We start from the raw sequence: 23,209 nt of genomic DNA, 5'->3' as shown, positions 1-23,209 counted from the left end.
AAAAGAGAAAAAAGAAAAAAGAGAAAAAAGAAAAAAGAGAAAAAAGAGAAAAGAGAAAAAAGAGAAAAGAGAAAAAAAGATAAAAGAACAAAAATAAAGGAAAAGGGGGGGAATTAAAAAAGAAGATGAAAGAAAAAAGGAAAAATAAAGGAAAAATAAAGAAAAAAAAAGAAAAATAAAGGAAAAAAGGAAAAATAAAGGGAAAAAAAATAAAGGAAAAAAAGGAAAAACAAAGAAAAAAAAAAGAAAAAACGAAAGAAAAAGAAAAAAGGGAAAAAAAAAAAAAAAGAAAAGATAATTTCTTTGATGTTGATTACCAGGCAAGCCTCCCATCAAGATCCATCTGACATCCTATTTAACTGTCCAGAGTAAGAGCTCATTGGAGCTTGAAAGGACGGAGAGAGCAGGACTTCAGGAATGCAGCTCTGCATGCTGGCTCTTTGCTGAGGAAGTGAAAATAAATTATTTAGACTTGACAAAGTCCCTTGAAGTCCTGTGGTCTTTCTGCTTGGCTGGGTCTTGGGCCTATCACCAATATTTCAGCAGTTATCTTTGGAGGGGGAGAGGAGTCAGGCTGCTTAGCAGGTAGCATTTGGGAATTAAGGGCTAAATGTACTTATGGTTTTCAGGAGCCCTGACAGATGTTGAGCGTCTTCGACTGTGGCACCGTAAGACACTTAATCCTAATGGTGCCACTCTGTAGCAGCAAACCTCCTTCCTGCCACGTTCCAGCATCTTTGCTCCTTTCTGAATTGCTCCTTAGGAAAGGAAGAGAAAAATACACGCTCAGCATCCTGCTCCCTGCCCACCTGGCTCAACACCGGTGTGCCTGTTCTCAGGAGGCCCTCTCATTTCCTCTCCCAGCACATGGCACTGGGATCGGCTTAGCACAGCTCCTCACCACCACACCCTGGAGGTCAAGCTGCAGCCCAGAAGACTTCTCTGAAGGCTGGGCTCAGCCTGGCAGTCCATGTTTTGGGTGGATCTGTGCACTGGTTCCTGCTGGGCAGGATACAGGTCCCGCTGGGCGCCACGGGCAGTCCCTCGGCTCTGAGTGCCGCCAACAAACCTTCCCCGCCCACCCCGCCCCCTGCCCCTTCCCCTCCCCGCCACGAGCACAGGGCCAAGGACGTGCCTCGCTGCAGTGTCCTTGGCCGAACTAACTACCAACCTTGGACCAGTCACGACAAACGGCTTAACGTTTACCCATCACCTAACATACCCTCAAAAACCAAGGCCACCTTCACACCCTTCGGACGTAGGTTGAAAGCCTTTCTGAGCCCAGCAAGCCCACACCACAGGGGTCTTGCCCAGGCCAGTCACATCGGATGCTCCTGCATCATCTCCTGCCCCTTCCTTGGTGAACACCAAACAGTTATAATACTCAGGTCAATATATAGAGGTACCACGTATATATATTTGTGTCGCTGCTCTGCGCGTTAAGAAAGACAACCAACCCCACCAGGCACCACTCGTCCTTTCCAACCCCTCCCCTTCCTCCCAAAGCTGTGCAGGAACGTGGCCAGGGACCACCCTACGTGGCCCCGTCGCACTCCCCCACTGTCAGCTTCAAGGCTCCCTGCTGGTGCAGCGTCTTTAAGGCTTTGAACTCCAAGGGCATGGTGTGCGGGCTGGCCTGCGAGGTGTAGCCATACTTCAGGCTGTCGTAGTAGTGGTACTTGACTGGGTTCTGGTTCTGGTCCAGGGGAAAGGGCCAGAAGCCATAGAGATAGATCTGGTTGCAGAATCGAGTGGCCAAGGTGTACATGAGGAGGCCAGTGGTGGGTCGCTTGATGTGCACCTTGTTTGTTAGCCAGTACCTGCAAAGGAAGAGCAGAGGAAAGGGTTATTGCCCTCTACACTTATGTCTCACACATTCTCCCTCTCCAGCCTCATGTTATTGCCCTCCACACTTGTGTCTCACACATTCTCCCTCTCCAGCTTGGTGTTAGTGCCCTCCACGCTTGTGTCTCACACATTCTCCCTCTCCAGCCTGGTGTTAGTGCCCTCTATGCTTGTGTCTCACACATTCTCCCTCTCCAGCCTCATGTTACTGCCCTCCACGCTTATGTCTCACACATTCTCCCTCTCCAGCCTCATGTTAGTGCCCTCCACGCTTGTGTCTCTCAGATTCTCCCTCTCCAGCCTGGTGTTAGTGCCCTCCACGCTTGTGTCTCACACATTCTCCCTCTCCAGCCTCATGTTACTGCCCTCCACGCTTATGTCTCACACATTCTCCCTCTCCAGCCTCATGTTAGTGCCCTCCACGCTTGTGTCTCTCAGATTCTCCCTCTCCAGCCTGGTGTTAGTGCCCTCCACGCTTGTGTCTCACACATTCTCCCTCTCCAGCCTGGTGTTAGTGCCCTCCACGCTTGTGTCTCACAGATTCTCCCTCTCCAGCCTCATGCTAGTGCCCTCCACGCTTGTGTCTCACACATTCTCCCTCTCCAGCCTGGTGTTAGTGCCCTCCACGCTTGTGTCTCACACATTCTCCCTCTCCAGCCTCATGTTATTGCCCTCCACGCTTGTGTCTCACACATTCTCCCTCTCCAGCCTGGTGTTATTGCCCTCCATGCTTATGTCTCACACATTCTCCCTCTCCAGCCTCATGTTAGTGCCCTCCACGCTTGTGTCTCACACATTCTCCCTCTCCAGCCTGGTGTTAGTGCCCTCCACGCTTGTGTCTCTCAGATTCTCCCTCTCCAGCCTCATGTTATTGCCCTCCACGCTTGTGTCTCACACATTCTCCCTCTCCAGCCTGGTGTTAGTGCCCTCCACGCTTGTGTCTCTCAGATTCTCCCTCTCCAGCCTCATGTTATTGCCCTCCACGCTTGTGTCTCACACATTCTCCCTCTCCAGCCTGGTGTTAGTGCCCTCCACGCTTGTGTCTCACAGATTCTCCCTCTCCAGCCTCATGTTATTGCCCTCCACGCTTGTGTCTCACACATTCTCCCTCTCCAGCCTCATGTTAGTGCCCTCCACGCTTGTGTCTCACAGATTCTCCCTCTCCAGCCTGGTGTTAGTGCCCTCCACGCTTGTGTCTCACACATTCTCCCTCTCCAGCCTGGTGTTAGTGCCCTCCACGCTTGTGTCTCACACATTCTCCCTCTCCAGCCTGGTGTTAGTGCCCTCCACGCTTGTGTCTCACACATTCTCCCTCTCCAGCCTCTGACTGCGATATGTTAGTAATTCAAAATGAGAGGTTTCTGACTAGCAGAAGAGTTCTCCATGCCAAGAAAAAGCCTCTCTACAGGTTGCTTCATGAATAAGCATCCCTCTGCTCTCTGTCTGGCAGTTGCTATGGCACTGAAGCATCTCATGCCTCGGCAATCCTTTATGAAAACCAAATTGCTTGCAATGGTGGCCTCCAGTACTTCAGCCTACAATTACCTTGCAATCAGCCTAGGAGATCAATACCACAGACCCAACCATCCATGTGTCAAGTAGAGTCCAATGACCCCTTGAACAAGGCACTTTCACACACCACCAGCTGATGACTTTCACTGATGACTGAAAATTTTTACTCTGACAGTAAACACACCAGGGCTGTGCAACTGTTTGCCTTGGAAGAAAGGGTCACCAGGCTGGGAGAGAGCTAAAGCACACCACTGCATTCCCACCACGCCCAGTAAGGGCTGCTGGGACCTGCACCAAATATATCACCATGCTCTGCAGTGGCAGTCCATCAGATACACAACCATAGAATTGCTTTGGTTGAAAAAGACCTCTGAGATCATAGAATCATGGAATGGCTCAGGTTGGAAGTGACCCCAGAGATCATCTACTCCAACCTCCCTTCCATGGGTGTGGACACCTCTCAACTAGACTCAGCAGCCTCTGCAGCCTTTCTGTAGGATCCCTTCAGGTATTGGAAGGCAGCTCAAAGGTCCCCCTGGAGTCTTCTCCAGGCTGAACACCCCCAGCTCCCTCAGCCTATCCTCATAGCAGAGGTGTTCCAGCCTTTGGATCATCTTTGTGGCCTCCTCTGGACTCACTCCAACAGCTCTGTGTCCTTCTTATGCCGGGGACACCAGAACTGGAGGCAGTTGGAGGTGGGGTCTCAGCAGAGCAGAGTGAAGGAGCAGAATCCCCTCTCCTGACCTGCTGGCCACACTCCATCGATCGAGTCCAGCCATCAGCCTGCCAGCCCCATGCATGCTGCAATGTAGCTATGTGAGGTGGAGGTCAGCTGCTGAAAAGCCTGTTTGTTTTCATGAGGAATGGCAAAAAGAACAGGGCAAGGAGCCCCCCCTGTAGTGATGCATGAGCAGAAGCAGGATCAGCAGCTGTATTTTGGGCTGACAATAAAAGTTACTGCAGCATCAATATCTTCTAAGAAGATGTTTCCAGCACCCAGTGTTTATTGCGCAGGCACCTTACCTGCTTTGCTCAGCAGAAAAAAACACTGTCAGAGGAGCAAAACCAGAAAGCAAAAGGTTTGGATGAGGCAGAAGACATCCTCCCAGCAGTGTACACCCTCTTTCCCCAGCATGTCTGATGCTGGTGGTGCCCCACAGCAGGCAGGGATGGTGTGGGCAGCACATCCTGCTGTGTCACAGCTCCTCCAAGCCCCAGGATTATCTTTAATTGATATTTCCAAGGGCCTGAGCTCAGGTCAGTGCCTGGCAATGCTTCAGATTAGAAGCATCAGGAAGCAGAGCAAAGCACGAGGCATTTTTGTGCCCTCACCTGGAGGTTTGGGATCCTCAGCTGGGTCCCATTGTCACACATGGAGTGTCTTGCTTGTCATTCACACTTTCCACCAGGCTCCCAAGGGTCTGGCACTCAGGCAATGGGAACCCCTCGGGAGATCTGAGTCTTAATCCTTCAATTAGCTTTTCACGAAGGCCATGAAAATTTAGCAACCAGAGCACAAAACATACTTGCTTGTTTGCAGACAGATAAGAGAAAAATTGACCTTTCTGGTGAATAAAATTCTGGAAGCACAGTGACTGCCTTGACCTGTGCAGGAAGGGGATGGCAGGTCCTATAGTTCAGGGATGCCCAAGTGCCTGTAGTTTTAGCATGGTGATCTGGGGAGGTTCTCCTTGCCTGCCTCATTGCCTTGGCATCCAGCACAAAAAAAAAAGGAGCAAGAATCTGGGAGAAAACTACTGAGAAAAGTGCTCAGAGGCACCATATCAGCATTTTCTGGGCTTCCTTGGCCATATAGGTTGTGCTATGGGGACACAGCAAAGTCTGCTGCAGTGCCAAGGCAATCTTCTCCCACAGTTAACCATAAAGCAGCCTCCTTGACGAGTGTACAGGTGAGCACATTAGACCCCTGGCAGGTAGAGAAACGGGAGATGATCACAACCGTTTAACACTCTGAATTAGGGTATCCTCAAGAAGCAGGGATCCTACCTGGGAAGAACTTGAAGCCTATTAACTGGCTGGCTTTGTCCTGCAGCTGCTTTAGCCTTAAAATTCCCCTTTTATCAAGCTACCAGCTGGAGCACAAAAAGATGCTGGTGACCTTATGCCTGCTCAAAATATTAACTTCCAGTTTTTGTTGAGAAGCTGTAAAAACTCTGTGAATATACAATGACCTTCACAGCATGATGAAGTGACCCTTGCACATGGGTACCACCTGTGACCACCAGTGATGAAGTGACCCTTGCACATGGGTATCACCTGTGGCCACCAGTGATGAAGTGACCCTTGCACATGGGTACCACCTGTGACCACCAGTGATGAAGTGACCCTTGCACATGGGTACCACCTGTGACCACCAGTGATGAAGTGACCCTTGCACATGGGTATCACCTGTGGCCACCAGTGATGAAGTGACCCTTGCACATGGGTATCACCTGTGGCCACCAGTGTTTCAAGTGCCTTAATAATGTCAAAAATCACAGAATCATATAAAATGGTTTGATTTGGAATGAACCTTAAACCTCACCTTGTTCCAATCTCTCTGCCATGGGCAGGGACAACTTCCACTGCTTAAAGCCTCATCCAACCTGGCCTAGAGCACTTTCAGGGAGGAGGCTTCCACAACTTCCCTGGGCAACCTGTTCCAGTGTCTTATCACCCTTACTGTAAAGAATTTCTTCCTAATCTTCAGTCTAAATCTACCTTCTTCCAGCTAGAAAAACATTACTTCTCCTCCTATCACTACAAGCCCTTGTAAAAAGTTCCTTCCCATCATTCTTGAGGTCCCCTTCATCACCTGGGTCAAACAGAGAGGTGCCCTGCAGAAGCCTCTGGTCCTCTGCAACCCAGCCAGCACAAACAACATTCCTAAGACCAACAAGTGTAGGCAAACAGCACCCAAAAGCAGCCCTGCCAAGACCAAGCTGGTGTATCCCCCTCAGCACACACAGCTATCAAGCAGTCAATAACACTGGGTGTGGATCCAAGCTAGAGGAGGGTAGATTTAGATTAGATGTTAGGAAGAAGTTCTCTACCATATGGGTGGTGAGATACTGGAACAGGTTGCCCAAAGAGGTGCTGGAAGCCCCATCTCTGGAAGTTTTTAAGGCCAGGCTGGATGTGGCTCCGGAAAACCTGGAAAGTGTCCCTGCCTATGGCAAGAGGGTTAGAACTAGATGATCCTTGGGGTCCCTTCCAACCCTGACAATTCTATGAAGAAACCATGGTGATTCAAATAAAATCAGAATGCCCCCCCTGGCTCCTTTATCTGTATTTCCCTCTGTTGTAGGCATGGCATTGGAAATAGGAGAAGGAAGATAAACCTTGCTCCTGCAGCATCATAAATTCTACCTGCTGGCTGCAGCTTTGGGAGGGGGTGATGGACTCCAGGCTGTCCCAGTCCACCCACACAGATGACATACCTAACCTATAATGCTCAGACCACAGGCTATGCCACCCCACTTGCAGTTTGTTTCCTGGACAGTGAAGGTGGGAAATCCTCCAGGGAGGCCTGGGGAATACTTTTTAATGGTGAGTTTGTGATGGGAGCGTGGAAGGTATGCAAGAAGATCTACCTCCTACCTCTCCCACCACTGGCCAGCTGAGAGAGTGGCCACATTCTTGGTGCAGGAGAGAACAGCTGGGGATGGAAATAAAACCTAATTAATTCTGTAAATCCAAATGAGGTTGTCTGGGTGCACATGGGATGCTGTGTCAACAGCACACCTTTAATATGTGAGGTCCGGGATTTTAATTAGGAGGAAAGATAATCTTGAAGCAGGCAGTAATTATTTTTCAGATTGGCTACACCAATCACCATAACTATTAACTGCAACATTTTATGAAAAGAGACAGCAGTTAAAGGAGAGGAGCAAAGAGCAGTCCTGAAACCCAATACCTCCTTTCTCAGACCCATTCTCACAGTGTGGACCTCCTTCAAAAGCTCCTGCTGTGTTGCTTCTGTAAATAAACCCTCAGGGGTGGAAGGAGCTACAGAGACAGGCTGGTGCCTGAGTGGGATGCAGCTATGAGCAGGAATTGTCAGGCAAAAATTGTCCAAGACAGCTCTTGTTTGGGATCATGATACTGACAGATGGAAAATGTCAGCAGATCTTCAAGGCTGCCTTTTGTAAGGAGGCAGCCTACACACGAGCCCTAGCACCTATCTGAACTAATACTTGATGGCAGCCGAGGACAGAGGCTTCGAGAAAAGCAGCTCAGAGTGTCTCATCCCAGCTGGCGGTTCTGGTTGCTCCTCAGCAACATCAGTTTTCCAAAAGGTTTCCAAGAAACCTAAGAAGTCTCCTAAAAGGAACTGCAGAGCACTGCCTAACCACTGGTGTAAGCCTCCTGCACTGCACTGCAGCCACAGGGGAAGCAACTGCTGTGTTTGGTCCTTAAAGCCTGGTGGGTACCCTTCAGGAGACAAAACACGCTGGAACTGCCCCTAGGAAGCCACAGCTTCCACCCAAAGTCAGAGAAGGTGGCAGCCTCCACATCACTCATCCGGAGCACACCCCTCACTGCACTGATGGTGCTCATCCTCTCCCAGCATCACCCAGCCCAGGGAGCAGATCCTGGCCTTGACTTGGGCTGAAATGCTGGGCAGGCAGTGTTTGAGGAGCACTGGTGAGGGCAGGGTTCTGCTCAGTGCTGACCCATCACCTCCTGAGCTCTCTGAGCAAACCCTAAAGTAACTTGTACTCTCCAGGTAAGGGTTAACCTGCAGGATAACAGGAACAGAAAATCCATCGCCCTGATGAAATGAATAAAAAACTCAGGTCAATGAGGGAATCAGGTTTCAGCACTATCAGCTGCATTATTTACTGATACAAATCAGAATAGCTGAAATAATGCAATTTCAGACCTTTTTAAACCAGCTTATTCATGAAACTGTGACACAAACACAAGCTGTTGTGGAGGTGCTAGTCCTTGACTGTCAGAAGCATATTATTAGTCTGACACACACAGCCAGCTCCAACTAGTACTGCAGAAAAACCAGCTACAGATAGTCAGAGAGTGCCCCAGCAGTGCTCTGTGCTTGTGTCAATGCAGGAGAGGACAGGACCTGCTGTGCTGGGCACACCATGTACCCAAGCTGATGGGTGGATGGAGATGAAGTACTGGAGCCCATAGGGGCAACTGCTATCCCCCACCAAGCTTCTCCCAGCCTTTTTCTGTCCATGTATCCAGTTTCCCCTGTCACCTCCACTAAAATCATAGAATCACAGAATTAACCAGGTTAGAAAGGACCTTCAAGATCATCAAGTCTAACCTATCACCCAACACCATCTAACCAACTAACCCATGGCACTGAGTTCCTCCTCCAGTCTTATTTTAAACACTTCCAGAGATGGTGACTCCACCATCTCCCTGGGCAGCCCATCCCAATGGCCAATCTCTCTGTGAACAATTTCTTCCTCACATCCAGCCTAAACCTCCCTGGGCACAGCTTGAGACTGTGTCCTCTCCTTCTGCCACTGGTTGCCTGGGAGAAGAGACCGACCCCCACCTGTCTGTGACCTCCCTTCAGGTAGTTGTAGACATCAATGAGGTCTCTCCTGAGCCTCCTCTTCTCCAGGCTAAACACCTCCAGCTCCCTCAGCCAATCCTCACAGGGCTGTGCTCCAGAGCCCTCATCAGTTTTGTTGCCCTAGATCATAGAATGATCTGGGTTGGAAGTGTCCCTCAAAGGTCACTTAAGTCCAAGCCCCTCTGCAGTCAGCAGGGGCATGCTCCACTAGATCAGGTTGCCCAGAGCCCTGTTGAGCCTCATCTTGAATATCTCTAGGGATGGGGCACCAACCACCTCCCTGGGTAACCTGTTCCACTATCCTCATGATAAAGAATCTGTTCCTAACATCCAATCTAAATCTTCTCTTCTCTAGTTTGAAGCCATTGCCCCTCATGCTATCACTGCAGGCCTTTGCAAACAGTCTCTATCCTTCTTGTAGCCCCCTTCAGGTACTGCCAGGCTGCTATTAGGTCTCCCCAGAGCCTTCTCTTCTCCAGGCTGAACAAGCCCAGCTCCCTCAGCCCATCCTTATAGCAGAGGTGCTCCAACCCCCTAATCAATTTCATGGCCTGCTCCAAGAGCTGTGCACAGTGATGAGATCTGTGCTAGATGGGTAGGACCGGGCAGGTCCCCATTCAGATTCGTGCTAACATGGACTCCAAAAAGCTGGAGCTGGAGTCAGAATTGGGCAAAGCCTAAAGCACCAAATCAAGCTTCTATATTCCAGATTGGATCTGTAGTGTGTGGATTGAGTCTGGTGGATTATTCTTTGCCTCAGAGGCCACTCTGAATCTACCAGGATGCACTGGTGATGATACATGGCAGAGCTGCACTAAGGAAGCTGCAGACCCCGAGCAAGGCGATCGCTGCCATGCAGAGCGCAGGTGAACCTGTCACAGCTATTTGGATGTTAAACTTAACAGGAGACCCAGCCAAGGAGCTGGGAGATATATTGATTATTTTTTTTTTTGCCTCCTTCTTCTCCTTTCAAGAAGCTCTTAACAAAATCTTACAGGATTAGAATTGGTTACTGCCTGACGGACACAGTGAGAAATGCCAGACTCGATTAGACAAGGCAAACTGAAACGTGTCCATGAATCCTCTGCGAGGAGTGATAGTCAGCCCCTCAGACACGATTATTTTCCCCTGCTTCCTGCATTTCATGTTGTTTCTCTCACAAAAGCTGCTTGGCAATAGGGATTACAAGGCTTTTTAGAGACACTAACAGATGACTTATATGGGGCTTGCTCGCTTGCTTCCCAGCCAGGCGATGAGCGCTCTGCTCGCCAGATGAATTGCTCAGGAGACGCTTTGCAGAATTGCTCTCAAGTGAGTCACACACCCCCCAAACACATGGCACCAGCCCTGGCCCTGTGAGCTGGCTCCCCGCCATGGCACAGCCCTCCTCCTCAGCCTCAGGTAGCAACTTGGCTTCCTTCTGAGCTCCTCCAAAGAAAAGCTGATGGCTGTCTCACCTCCTGGCATGAAAGTGGTGAGTTTAAGAGTGTAAGAAGAGCCTCTGTCCTACTGCACAGATTATCCAGACCCACCAAAGCAAAAAGCTATCAACAAACATTTAAGGCACCCTCATAGCTAGGAAGGTGATGTCTCAAATCATGCTGCTAAGGACAACAAAACCAAAGGCTTTTTACTTATCTCAGTGACGCACACTCCATAGATGCCCCAAATACACTGAAAATTATAGGAAAAAAAAAGCTCGTTTTCCACTGAAATTCTGGTCTTGGGGAAAGCAGAGCAGGACAATAAACACTGAGGTTCAAGGAGATGTCAAGAACTCACAAAAGCATTTCGCTGGTAGCAAAGGAAGAAGAGAAAAATCAAAGCTTTTGTAGCCAAACCAAGATGTTAGCTTTTGTGCAAAGTCTTAGTCCTTGAAAAAAAAAAAATGTATATACAAAAGAGTGACTTGGCTGTAAGACTTCCCCCATGTCTTTGTGATTTCCAAATCAACTTAGGATAAAGGGTATCTTTATCCAGCAATGAAGAGAGGATGCTTCTGCAACTGCAGCCCACTGAAGCCCAGCAGGATGTTCTGTGGGGTTTAGTGGATTATTGATTCTCTGCAGTATGCTGCATGTCACAAATTGTATTCGTTCCCACATCCCAGATCTGCCAAGGAAAAAGTGCAATGCCATGAACTGCCATGCTCTGCAGAGAGAGCTGGGGAGACAGAGAAAGTTGTTGAAGATCATGTGCCTGTAACAGCAAGGAGCTCTAAGCAAAAAATGTAGGACGGTAGTAGGGATAAGTATTACAGAAGATGAAAAAATAAACTCCTAGAGGTTCTGGTCAGTCTGACCTAAGGAAAGGCTCTCTCATCCCAAACTACATCATATCAGCTACCCTGAGCAGATGGTCAAGACAACTCTATGTGTACCTGAGAGACCTCCTGTATAGACCAAAAGCATCACAGAATTGTCAGGGTTGGAAGGGACCTCAAGGATCATCTAGTTTCATCTAGTTCCAACCCCTCTGCCATGGGCAGGAACACCTCACTCCAGATCAGGTTGCTCAGAGCCACATCCAGCCTGGCCTTAAAAACCTCCAGGGATGGGGCTCCTACCACCTCCCTGGGCAACAGCACACCCACTCTCCTTCAGCTGTGGCCAGTTCATTCAGTACTGCTGGAATTTCTCTTAAATCCATCCCAGCCCAAGCCTGAGGAGGCTGCATCAGGGAAGGGTTAATACTGACTCCAGCCTTGCCCCAGCACAGCACAGCCCTCTGACCCCCAGCCCTGCATGGTCTCTTAGCCAGACCACAACATACTGGGTGAGGTGTTGAAGTGCTCCCATCAATTCTGGCTGTCTGAAGGGGCTGCACTTTTAATTCTATTAATTGTTAATTAGTAGGCATCCTTGTTTGGCTGCTGCTGAGTGTGAGAGCAGGAGGGCAGGGCAGGCAGCAGCTCCCCTGAGGAAGATTAGTGCTGGCTTCGGCGGTGATAATTGAATTAGTGCTGCCTCCATGCAGCCCTGACTCACCTTTCTGCACTGCCCCACAGCATGCTGACCAGCCCACAGCACAGCCCCCAGCTCTCAGCTGTATCTCAGACTGGGTATTTAGAGCCTGTCATCAGCATTAGACAGTGCCCAGCCATGTGCTGGTACCATATCCATCCCAGATGACCACCAACAGTGGCCACTTCACTCCCTTGCTGGTCTGACTGGTTGCATCCTTCTGAGCCCTAAGCAGGTTTTCAGAAGCCCAAACCCATACTGCTTGCATGGGACCCCATTAAAACCCACAGCAACACTAACCTGTGCCAAAGGAAGATAATACTCTATGGTGCATCACTTCATGCACGGAGAGAAAGTGCTTGAACCCCTGGGCATGTCCCCACAACCCTGCATCCCCTACAGCCAGACATGACCTGCCAGCCACAGGTGGTGGCTCCAGCACTGCTCTTTGTGGAATGCATAGGGACAAGCAGAATGCCAGCCAGCCTGGATCACAGGGCTGCAGCACAGGAGGGCCAGGAAGGTGCTATGAGTTGGAAGGTAAGCTCAGCAGCAGAGCTTATTGAGGCATCCTCCTCTTCTCCCATGGGGAAGTGATGCCTAGTGCTTGCCAATCCCTCTGCAAAGCTTCCTCTGGGAAGTTTATGGCACTGGGAATGGTTGCCAGCACAGGATTAGCAGCCTGTTGATTTAAAAGGCTTATTACAGGAGCTTAATTCTATTTTGACAGATGAAAGTAAGTCAATTACAGCTAGAAATAGCTCAGAATTTGGGCTGTCTTTTTGGTTTTCTTCCTCTCCTCTCCTTCTGTGAGTTGTATCATTTCCTTCCCTTTCTTTACCTCACAATCAGTTTTCTTGACATCTCTGGCCCAGGGAAGCCTCAAACAGAGGCACTTGGGGCAGACATGGTTGTTGTCATCCATTAATGTTGCCTGTGATGTACCACGGCACTTGAGATGCTCCACTCCTCCCAGCCTCCATTCCTCCTGGCCCACCAGTGCTCCTGCAGAGCTGCCTTTCACATCTCTCTCCACAGAGCACCCCCTTAGACTTGCTCCTGTGGGGAATGACCCCAAAATGCATTTTGTGCTCAGCTTCTGCAATGACACACAGCCTGACCTGGGACATGGCCTGACTGACCAGAAGAGCTCAGGCTCCGAGGTCTGCAGGGAAAGAAGTGCTCAAAGCTATCAAGAAGCATGAATGATGAGACATAGAGGTGGGACACCAGCCAAACAAGAGAATTCCCACTCTGGGAGACCAACAGGGTACACCTGGGGTCAGAGAGGATAACTATTGCCACTAAGCCACCTCCAACATAAGCCACTGGCTGGGCTCCCTATATGCCTCATTAATCATATCCTCCCCAGAGAAATAAAGGAATATAGCAAGAGCCTCCCCTGTCCTCAAGCCACTTACATGGAAGTTCTCCTTCTTTTATGACCTCCTCATCCCCGCCACACCTGCATCTCCCAAATACCTGCATTTGCAAGGAGAGGGCAAAAAGACCCCTTTCTTCCCTCCTAGTAAGTCCATTCACCACCATCTGGCTCTATCTGATGAGCAGGACCAGACCATGCCAGTCCCCTCCCTGCCTTTGGTGGTCATTTAAGATGAGCAGTGCAATTAACAGCACTACAGGACCATCCAGGCCACTCATGAACTGCCACTGCTAGGCTCAGCCAGGCTGCCGTGAGCTCCCTCACCTGAGAGGCTGGGTGAGATCTCCACGTGTCACTTGAGCACAAGGTGACAAACCCCATCTCTAGCTGAGCACATATGCACTTCTCTAAGGAAAGCCCTAAACTGGAGGTTAGGGAATTATCATGGTGGCACCCAGGAAAGCACTGGAAGACCTAGAGCTGATATATTGCATGGCTAAATGCCCTCACAGACAAGAAGCAGAGTGGGGAACTCCTGCTAAATGCCCTCACACTCAAGGAGCAGATCAGGGAACTCCTGCTAAATGCCCTCACACTCAAGGAGCAGATCAGGGAGCTCCTGCTAAATGCCCTCACACTCAAGGAGCAGATCAGGGAGCTCCTGCCAAATGCCCTCACACTCAACAAGCAGATCAGGGAGCTCCTGCTAAATGCCCTCACACTCAAGGAGCAGATCAGGGAGCTCCTGCCAAATGCCCTCACACTCAAGGAGCAGATCAGGGAGCTCCTGCCAAATGCCCTCACACTCAAGGAGCAGATCAGGGAGCTCCTGCAAATGCCCTCACAGACAAGAAGCAGATCAGGGAGCTCCTGCTAAATGCCCTCACACTCAAAGAGCAGAGCAGGGAGCTCCTGCTTGCTGGAGTGATCTTCACTTCTCATCTAGGGGCCAGCCACCACTCATGGAGCCCTCCTCAGGGTCTGTAGAAAGAAAGAGGTCATGCTGCTTGCGTCCAGCACCAAGCCATTGCTCGCTCTCCAGCTCAGGAGGCTGATGAAATCCCAGCTCCGAGCACAGCAGAAATGCTCTCACCCTCGGACGGCGTGCAGCAGGCGCAGGGAGGGGTAGGCAGTCCTGACGTTGATGTGGTGCTTCAGGATGAGCTCGTTCACCCACTCCACTCGCTCCTTGCCCCCCTTGGCCATGAACGCCGGGATCCAGAGGATGCTGCCGTTGAGGCTGTGGAGGCGCTGCAGCAGCTTCTCCCTCCAGGTCTCATTTACCAGGTCCTCAAAGGCCCGTTGGATGACGGAGGGGTTCATGGTCACCAGGTCTGTCTTCATGCCCACATCCTGTGAGTACTCCTGGACAGGGGCCAGGTTGCACCTGTGAGGGGAAACACCAAACAGCCCTTTACAACGGGTGTGGGAGAGGGTGGTGACAAATAGAGGGGGTGCTTGATGTCAAAAGCTTGAGGCAGTGATAGATGTGCCCTCCTTTCTGGGAGGAGGAGGAGGAGGAGGAGGGAGAAAGAGCCTCTGCAATAAATTAGAGAAGCTCTGATCTGGTAATGATGAGCCATCCTAATATAAGGACATCGCTGCTCAGCACACTGGTTGGTATGTGTGTGTGTGCATACTCCTCTGGGGCAATGCTAATCACAGCCATAACTTTGGTGTCTGGTGGGTGGGTTCAGATGGATCTGTATCTCCTCTGGTGTGGTTCAAAAATAACATGCGGCAACAAAGCTCCCGGCTCTGCTGCCACAGCAGATTGCAAACGAAGCAGCCTTTCCCACGCAAGGAAAGCCTCTTAATTCCAGCCCTGCTGGGGTAATATGATCCCAAGTCCCTTTCCCTGTCCCCACGAGCCTCTGCTAACAGCAGACCCAGTGGCACCAGCAGCGGTAATGACACCAGCGGGCAGTGGATGCCAGGACATGGTCTCTGCAAGGTTTGGCTGTCTGGAGGTTCTGACCTTCAAAACTCATCTCTTTCTGTGGTAAGATGGATGGCTGGACAGATGGGCAGAGTCCAACAGGATGGCATTCAACAAATCCAAGTGCTGGGTTCTGCACTTTGGCCACAACAACCCCATGCAGCGCTACAGGCTGGGGTCAGAGTGGCTGGAGAGCAGCCAGGCTGAAAGGGACCTGGGGGTGGTGGTTCACAGCTGACTGAACATGAGCCAGCAGTGTGCCCAGGTGGCCAAGAAGGCCAATGGCATCCTGGCCTGCATCAGGAATAGTGTGGCCAGCAGGATCAAGGAAATCATTCTTCCCCTGTACTCAATGCTGATTAGACCGCATCTTGAGTCCTGTGTCCAGTTCTGGGCTCCTCAATTTAAGAAGGACATTGAGATACTTGAATGTGTCCAGAGAAGGGCAACGAGGCTGGGGAGAGGTCTGGAGCATGGCCCTGTGAGGAAAGGTTGAGGAAGCTGGGGTTGGTTAGGCTGGAGAAGAGGAGGCTCAGGGGTGACCTCATTGCTGTCTACAACTACCTGAAGGGAGGTTGTAGCCAGGAGGGGGTTGGTCTCTTCTCCCAGGCAACCAGCACCAGAACAAGAGGACACAGTCTCAAGCTGTGCAGGGGGAAGTTTAAGCTGTAGGTGAGGAGGAAGTTCTTCACAGATAGAGTGATTGCCCATTGGAATGTGCTGCCTGGGAAGGTGGTGGAGTTGCCATCCGTGGAGGTGTTCAAAAAAAGCTTGGATGTGGCACTTGGAGCCATGGTTTAGTTGTCAGGAGTTATTAGGTAATAGGTTGGACTTGAGGTCTTTTCCAAGCTGTTTGATTCTGTGATCAACTGGTGCCTTCTCTCAGGCTGTGCACATGACCGTGGGCACACACACTCCCCTGGGACCTTCCATGCCATGACTTCCTGCCTCACACCAGGGCTGAGGGATAAGCTGTCACCAAATCACTCCTGTTATGTGGTGGTTTCCTACAGTTCCTTGAAGGGGGGAGGATCCACAGCTGTTAAGTCATGGCCTTGCTCTGCACGTGGCACTGGGTAAATGGCACCAGTGACCAGCTCTTGGGGGGGATGCAGAGAGATGCTCCCCCAGCAGGATGAAGAGCAGAGGGGACCCACACATCAGAACACTGCGTGCTCTCCTGTGGTGGTGCACGGAGAGCTGACAGTATTTAACGAGCAGGAATTGCATCCTAGCCATCTGCCTTGATAAGCAGCCAGTACTATTCTTCTCTCTGCCTTACAGATGGGGAAGCTAAGGGATTGGTGCAAAGAAAATCCAGCTGCTGGCAGGCAGGACCTTTCTGATCCACTCATCACAGGAGTAAAGTCGCTAAAAATAAACACTGGAGCTGTATCCTGGACACAAAGCTCACTGCTGGGCACAAAGCTCACTGCTGGGCACTGCCAGCCCTGCTGAAAAAGGCTGCCTGGATGGAGCTAACCTTCAGGAAGATGGGGAGAAGGGGGGAGGGCTGGTCTCTTCTCCCAAGTAACAAGCACTAAGACAAAGGGAAACTGCCTTAAATTGTGCTGGAGGAGGTTTAGATTGGATATCAGGAAAGACTTCTTCACTGAAAGGGTTGTGAGGCACTGAACAGGCTGCTTGGTGGAGTTAACATCCCTGGTAGTATTTAAAAGATGTACAGATGTGGTGCTGAGGGACATGGTTTAGAGGTGGACTTGGCAATGCTGGGCCAACTGTTGGACCTGATGTTCTTAAAGGTCTCTTCCAACCAAAAAATCTTGATGATCCTATGATTGTAAAATGCAGATTCAAGTGGTGGCTCAGAAGTGGCAGGAAGAGCATGTGCATGCCAGACCTGCACCAGCATAACCCAGCTGCAGAGAAGTCACTCAAAATCCCAGTCCTTATACCCAGAAGTGCTTTCCTCCTCCAACTTTCCTGCTTGACACAAAGACCTCTCCCTAAACTTTGCCACAACTCTGCAATAAGCAGGTTTTCCCTTTGCTTGCTCTGGTTACACTTAAGGATGGGAACTATAACCCCCTGTCCCCTGCAGCCAGGATGAGAGCTGCTAGCAGCCAGGCAGCCTGGAGCAGCCAGCCTTGAGCAGGGGGCAGAGGTGACATTATCCTTGGTCCCACGTCACACTGGGGACCGCCTCTGTGAGCTGCTGATGGATTGGGCTGTCTTCATAATAGACTCACCAGAAAGCAAATGTCTGCACATACATAAATCATCAAGCCCCTGCAGCCCCTCAGCTGACAGATGTACAGAGGTGTGGGGATGGGAGGGCAGGCCTGCTCCTCCTCTCCACTTTGAGCACCTTCTGCAATGAATTTGCTGTACTATCCAGTGGTGGTCAGGATCTGCTGCTGCAGCTCCATGGGGCAGTGCCACTGACATCAGTGCTGGAGACAGAGCAGTCACAGGGGAGCATCAAACCTGGGCATGCAAAAGTGCAATGCCAGGGCATCGTGTGGGGCACCTTGTGCTCAAGGGCAGAAGTGACTTTGTTTACAAAAGGACAAGCAGGTGGGAAAAGAGGAGGAAGTGAGTGGGACTGGGGGTGCTGGGGGTCAATGGTGCCCTGTGGGGGTTAACAGCACAGGCACAGGGTGAAAGAACAGCAAGGAAGCACCTGGTGATAGGTAGCAGAGTTTGCAGCAGGAGGTTTGCCTCAGGGCATGCTAGGCATGCACATGTGGCTGCAAGGTTGCACTGCACCATGCAGTCAGGACTCTAGCCCCTTTCACAGAATTAAGGGCTGGAAGGGACCTCGAGAGATCATCCAGCCCAACCCCTCTGCCAGAGCAGGATCACCTAGAGTAGGTACACACAGGAATGCACCCAGGCAGGTCTTGAATATCTCCAGAGAGACTTCACAACCCCCTTGGGCAGCCCGTTCACATGTTCTGTCAACCTCACAGTGAAATAATTCTTCCTCCTGTTTCCATGGAACTTCCTATGCCCCAGCTTCCACCACTGACTCTGGGCATCACCCAGCAGAGCCTGGCTCCATCCTCTTGGCACTCACCCTGCACATCTTTAGAAACATGAATGAGGTCACCCTCAGCCGCCTCCTCTCCCAGCTAAAGAGCCCTCAGCTCCCTCAGTCTCTCCTCATAAGGAAGATGTTCCACTCCATCATCTTTATGGCTCTGTGCTGGACTCTTTCAAGCAGTTCCCTGAGGTCCTTCCTGAACTGAGGGGCCCGAACTGGACACAATACTCTACTGTTCCCAACGCCCCTGAAGCCCCTCCAAGCTCCAGCGTGCAGCAGGCTGCAGTCCCCTACCTTATCACGAAGCTGTGTGCGTCGATCTCGGGGCCGCAGCCGCTGCTGAGCAGGACCCCTGAGTTGCCCACGATGGCACAGGTGGGGAACTGCTTGCCCTTGAGGGGCGAGGTACGGGGGAGCAGCTCGTACAGGTTCTGTGAGACGTTCATGGTGCTGTCCCTGTCAAAGACATAGTGGATGATGTCCCCGGGCTTCAGCGTCCCCTTCAGCACCGAAATGTCCTTCTCTGCATCCAGGAACTTCAAGATCTGTTTTCTGAGGACAGGGAGGAAAACAGCCCCATCAGGCGAGGTACACAGAGAACTTGGGTCATATACAAGATGAACTCTTCCTTCCTGGCTACCCTCCCTCTGTGGCAAGTCCCAGCTGACCGATGCTCTCCAGAAAGAGCTTACAAATGGTTATCTCTGTCTTAACATCTGCTCCTTCTCCACCCATCGCTCCAGGGGCAGGCTACCATGGTCAGCCCACCATTAGCAAAGGATCCCCCGGTTTACCCTGGGGAGAGGGTCTCCTTCTCCCTTTTCCTGACCCAGCACCAGTGCACACTAATTCCACTTGGCCTGGAAAACGGGGGCTCAAGTGCTCCTCGTTTCATCGTTGCAAGGCCAGCTGGTTCAGCTGGGAATTCATTTCCAAGCGATCGCTTACAGATAGGAAGCCTAGCTCAGCAGGAGATAAGCCTTTTATTTCTTCCTCCACTTCTTTAGATGATATAGAGAGGCAATTTGCCAGCTTGCACTGGAGAAGACCAAATCTGTCTCTTGTCCTATAGGTAATTACCAGTACCTGATCTTCAAAGAGAGAGTCTGGTTGTGTCTCCATTTGGATGAGGCTGGTTTAATGTTGTGCTTAATGCTTTCATTACTTCTGTCAACAACAGCTGGAGACGAAGAGTCATTTATTATTACTTCAGCTCTGGAGAAAAGACAGGGAGAGGGAGACAGAATCCGTTAGCATCCCAATGGCATTTCTAATCACTGTCTTCAGCTCTGGCTGTTGGAATTCAAACTTCATCAGAAAAGCAAAACTGCAGTTATGAGCTTAAATGAGAACGGAAAGGCTGTTTGCATTCTGCCACACTCAGGCAGACAGACACAAATCCTTAAATACTTGCTTGCTCACACCAGCACAGACGTACAGCCCGACAGAGCCCTTCAGAACACTCAGCCTTGCACATCCAGCATGCACACACCACCACAATCAGGCTCTGCAAAGACAAGCTGGCAGGTGGATACTTGTGTGTGAGACACCCCAGAGTCCTGGGGAACCCCCAAATTCACCAAGACATATCCTGTGTGGGCAGTTGAGGCTGCTGCCCTGTTGTCTCTTGGGCACATGTGAGCACTCCAAAGCAGAGCCAGTTCAGCTCCTGGAGAGGGTTAAAATTGAAGGACATCGAGGTGCTGAAGTGTGTCCAGAGAAAGGCAACAAAGCTGGTTAAGGACCCAGAGACAAGTCTTATGAGAAGCAGCTGAGAGAGCTGGGGTTATTTAGTCTGGAGAAGAGGAGGCTCAGGGGAGACCTTACCGCTCTACAACTGCCTGAAGGGAGGCTGTAGAGAGGAAGAAGTTGATCTCTTCTCCCAAGTAACTAGTGGTAGGATGAGAGGCAATGCCTTCAAGTTGCACCAAGGGAAGTTTAGCTTGGATATTAGGAAGAATTCCTTCACTGAAAGGGTTCTCAGGCATTGGAATAGGCTGTCCAGGGCAGTGGTGGAGTGCCCAACCCTGGAGGTATTTAACAGTCATGTGGATGTGGTGCTTAGGGATGTGGTTTAGTCAAGGACTTGTCAGTGCTAGGATAATGATTGGACTCAGTGATCTTAAAGGTCTTTTCCAATCTAATTTCTTTTCCAGTCTAGTATTTTTCCAATCTTTTCTGTGATTCTGTGAAAATCCTCATTAAACACAACCTTCACTTCACCCAAAGGAGAAATTAATTTAGCTGAGCCACTGGGTGCTGCCTGTGGGATTGGGCTAACAGCATCCCATACTGAAGGGGGAAGTTGGCTCATTGGGAGCTTTTTTCCCCTCTGTGGAAGACAGCACAGGGATTTCAGCATCTTTATTGCCTGCTCCAGACCCAGAAATGAGCTGGGGGACAGGCAACAGCTAGATGCTGTGGTTTGGAGATGATCACTGGGAGACCTTGGTTATTAAGACCTGCACTAAGAGGCAAATCAGCCCCAGCACTTCAGTGGCATTCACACCAAATGGCATGAATTAAGAGAGCCTCTGAATATTTGATTGCAGCCAGCCACCCTCCAAAGAGAATACCCAAGCACCTCATCAAGAAGCTGAGCGTGTATCTGCAGCTTCGAAAAAACCTTCAGACTTCAGAGTGCTCTGAAAAATACACAGCCAAAGCACTTGCTATGAGCCAAAGGGAATCTCCCTCTCTGGTGCAACGGGCTTTTTCCAGCTGGGGAAATGGTTTGTCAATAAATACATTTATAAAAACCACGTGAACCTCAAGGAGAGAGAAGAGGGAGAGATGGGGCAGAGCTGGTGGCCCAGGATCATGGGTAACATCCAGCTGCCAGGAGCACATCTCCAGCCCAGGGAAGGAGCTCCTGAGGACACACTGTGGCTCAGACTATGTGACATTTCAGAAAGACAAGGAAGTGTTCATAAGTGCTGGCTGCCAGTGTCTTTCTGTGTGTTTGTACTGCACCTCTCCAGAAGCTGCCAGGCAAGGCTGTTGGATCTGTGTCTTGCATTTTGCCATATCACCTCATGCCTTGCAAAGCTTACTCATAAGGTGTCAAAAATCTTGATCTAATTGGGGATATCTCTGCTTACTGCACGGAGGTTGGACTACATGACCTTTAAAGGTCCCTTCCAGTGCAGCACATTCTATGATTTTATGAAAACTCATAAAGGAAACAGGGTAAAGAAACCTTGGCAATAAGAACAATTTTTATGGCCTTGCCCATTTTCTGTTTTTTTTTGATCATCACAGAATGGTATCACTCTGTCTTCCTCACATGGTGACACTAAGCTTTGCAACAGTGCCACATGGTAACACTGAAATTGTAAAAATAACACAGAGAGACTGAATGAAGCTGTGATGCCATGCAATGACTCTGCTCCTGAAGTGCAGGATGGTGAAACCAAGTGAAGTTCTGCTGCTGAAGCTGGTGGTGGCATGTAGGAAAGCTATGAAAATGGCAACTCTATCACTGACTTATTTTCACAATAAGTAACTCTCTCTTTCTCATTCCCTCAATCACTACAACTTGCAGATCCTTGGTTATTTGCAAATGATTATTGCACTGAGCTGGGGGAAGGAAGGGTATTGAGGGGGGGAAACGATTAAGCAAATGCAAAGCAGAAGTGAAAAGCAGCAGATACATTTGCTAACTAAGAACAGCACCATCCAGCCAAGAGGAGAAGCAGATTAATAGCTGCCTCACAGCAAAAACAAATGAACACAAAATCTAATTTACAAACCTATTAGATTTGCTATGTAAGCTGTTCACAGCTGATCTGATTGTACCTCTGCCTCCAGAACTCCTGCAAGACAAAGGAAATGCATTATTTATAAAGCCAGCTCCTCTTTGCCAAGCATTGTTCAACAGTCAAGAGATCCTGCTCTGGAGGGCTCTGAGCGGAGACGCTGCTGTGCCGCTCGCATCCCACCCCATCCGGAAGGGAGATGTCCTGATGCCTCTGAAGGGCTTTTCACATCCATCCTCACTGCTGCCCTGCTGTGTGACTGTAAAAGCATCCTGGAAAAAAAAAAACAAAACCAAAACCAAAACAAAAAAACCCAACAAACTCCTAACCCACCCCATGAATAATACCTGTGCAATCCAACCAGCCATCAAAGACATCTGCTCTCCGTCATCAAAGCAGCGTGCAGCCTACTGGTTGCATTAAATACAGCTCTCTCTTTTTTTTTTTTTCTTTTCTTTTTTAACAAGTCAGGTGCCAGCAGTGCACAGAGAAGGTTTCCTGCATCTCCAGGTTGCCAATGGACTTTCCCTGTCCTTTTCAGGGCAGGGACTGAGCTGAATGAACTGGACAGGATTCCTACTACTGAGTAATCTTGGGTTTTCACTCAAAGTCACTCAACATCTCCATTCTATCTCTATTCCTGGGTGACTTGTGTAACCTTATCTTTGCAGTGTGTCTTCTCCCAGCTCCCAGTGACCCAGGCCAGACCCAAGGCCCTGTTCTAGCCCGCTCTGATCCTATGACTGCCCTGAAGCCCCTCTTCTCCAACTTCGGTGTAACCTGGCTGAAGCCATAAGGCTAATTTGCCACAGTCATTTGCATGCTGCAGCTGAGACCTGAAGTGACAGCCTTGTCACTGCCAGGGTCTGACATCACTGCACAAGGACAGGTGCCAGTCCTGCTGAGCAAGACCCATGGTAATGGACAGTCAGAGTTTCCAGCACTTGCGTGATGCTATAAGGAAGAGTAGGTGGGACCAAGCCCTTTCACAGACCAATGCCACTCACACACACTGTGAATCCTCCCTTCAAATAAACACACACAAGCACTGGTCTGCATCTAGTTGGCTGCAGAGCCTCTTGTTGCTTCAGTTTGCTGTTTTTGAAGGGTCCTAAAAACCCAGTTGCCCACTCTGTGATGTTCAGCAGGAGCTGGGCTCCTGATCAGACACATTTTAACCTCCACATGCTCATTGCTGTTCTGTTGTTGCACAGACATCCAAATGGATATGCTCATAAAGAGAAGCAAAC

The 23,209-nt window shown here is 50.1% G+C and overlaps 1 protein-coding gene across 2 annotated transcripts in view; it reads right to left on the bottom strand.

Annotated features, from left to right (window-relative positions):
* Positions 1-1,534: 1,534 nt before the first annotated feature.
* The window catches only part of ST8SIA2 (ST8 alpha-N-acetyl-neuraminide alpha-2,8-sialyltransferase 2), a 36,076-nt gene continuing 14,401 nt past the window's right edge, over positions 1,535-23,209 (bottom strand). The window contains exons 2-6 of one of the 2 annotated variants that reach the window (XM_054388061.1): positions 21,954-22,016; positions 19,288-19,416; positions 18,496-18,753; positions 14,349-14,642; positions 1,535-1,820 (exon numbers count right to left, since the gene is read on the bottom strand). In XM_054388061.1, coding sequence (XP_054244036.1) covers positions 1,535-1,820; positions 14,349-14,642; positions 18,496-18,753; positions 19,288-19,416; positions 21,954-22,016 — 1,030 coding nt within the window. The remainder of the gene's footprint in view (positions 1,821-14,348; positions 14,643-18,495; positions 18,754-19,287; positions 19,417-21,953; positions 22,017-23,209) is intronic. The other variant, XM_054388062.1, reaches the window with a different exon arrangement.

Source organism: Indicator indicator, chromosome 16 (genome assembly GCF_027791375.1).
Source record: "Indicator indicator isolate 239-I01 chromosome 16, UM_Iind_1.1, whole genome shotgun sequence".
Classification (NCBI taxonomy): domain Eukaryota; kingdom Metazoa; phylum Chordata; class Aves; order Piciformes; family Indicatoridae; genus Indicator; species Indicator indicator.
Note: the sequence above shows the minus strand (reverse complement) of the source record. Positions and strands in the feature narration are given on the sequence as shown.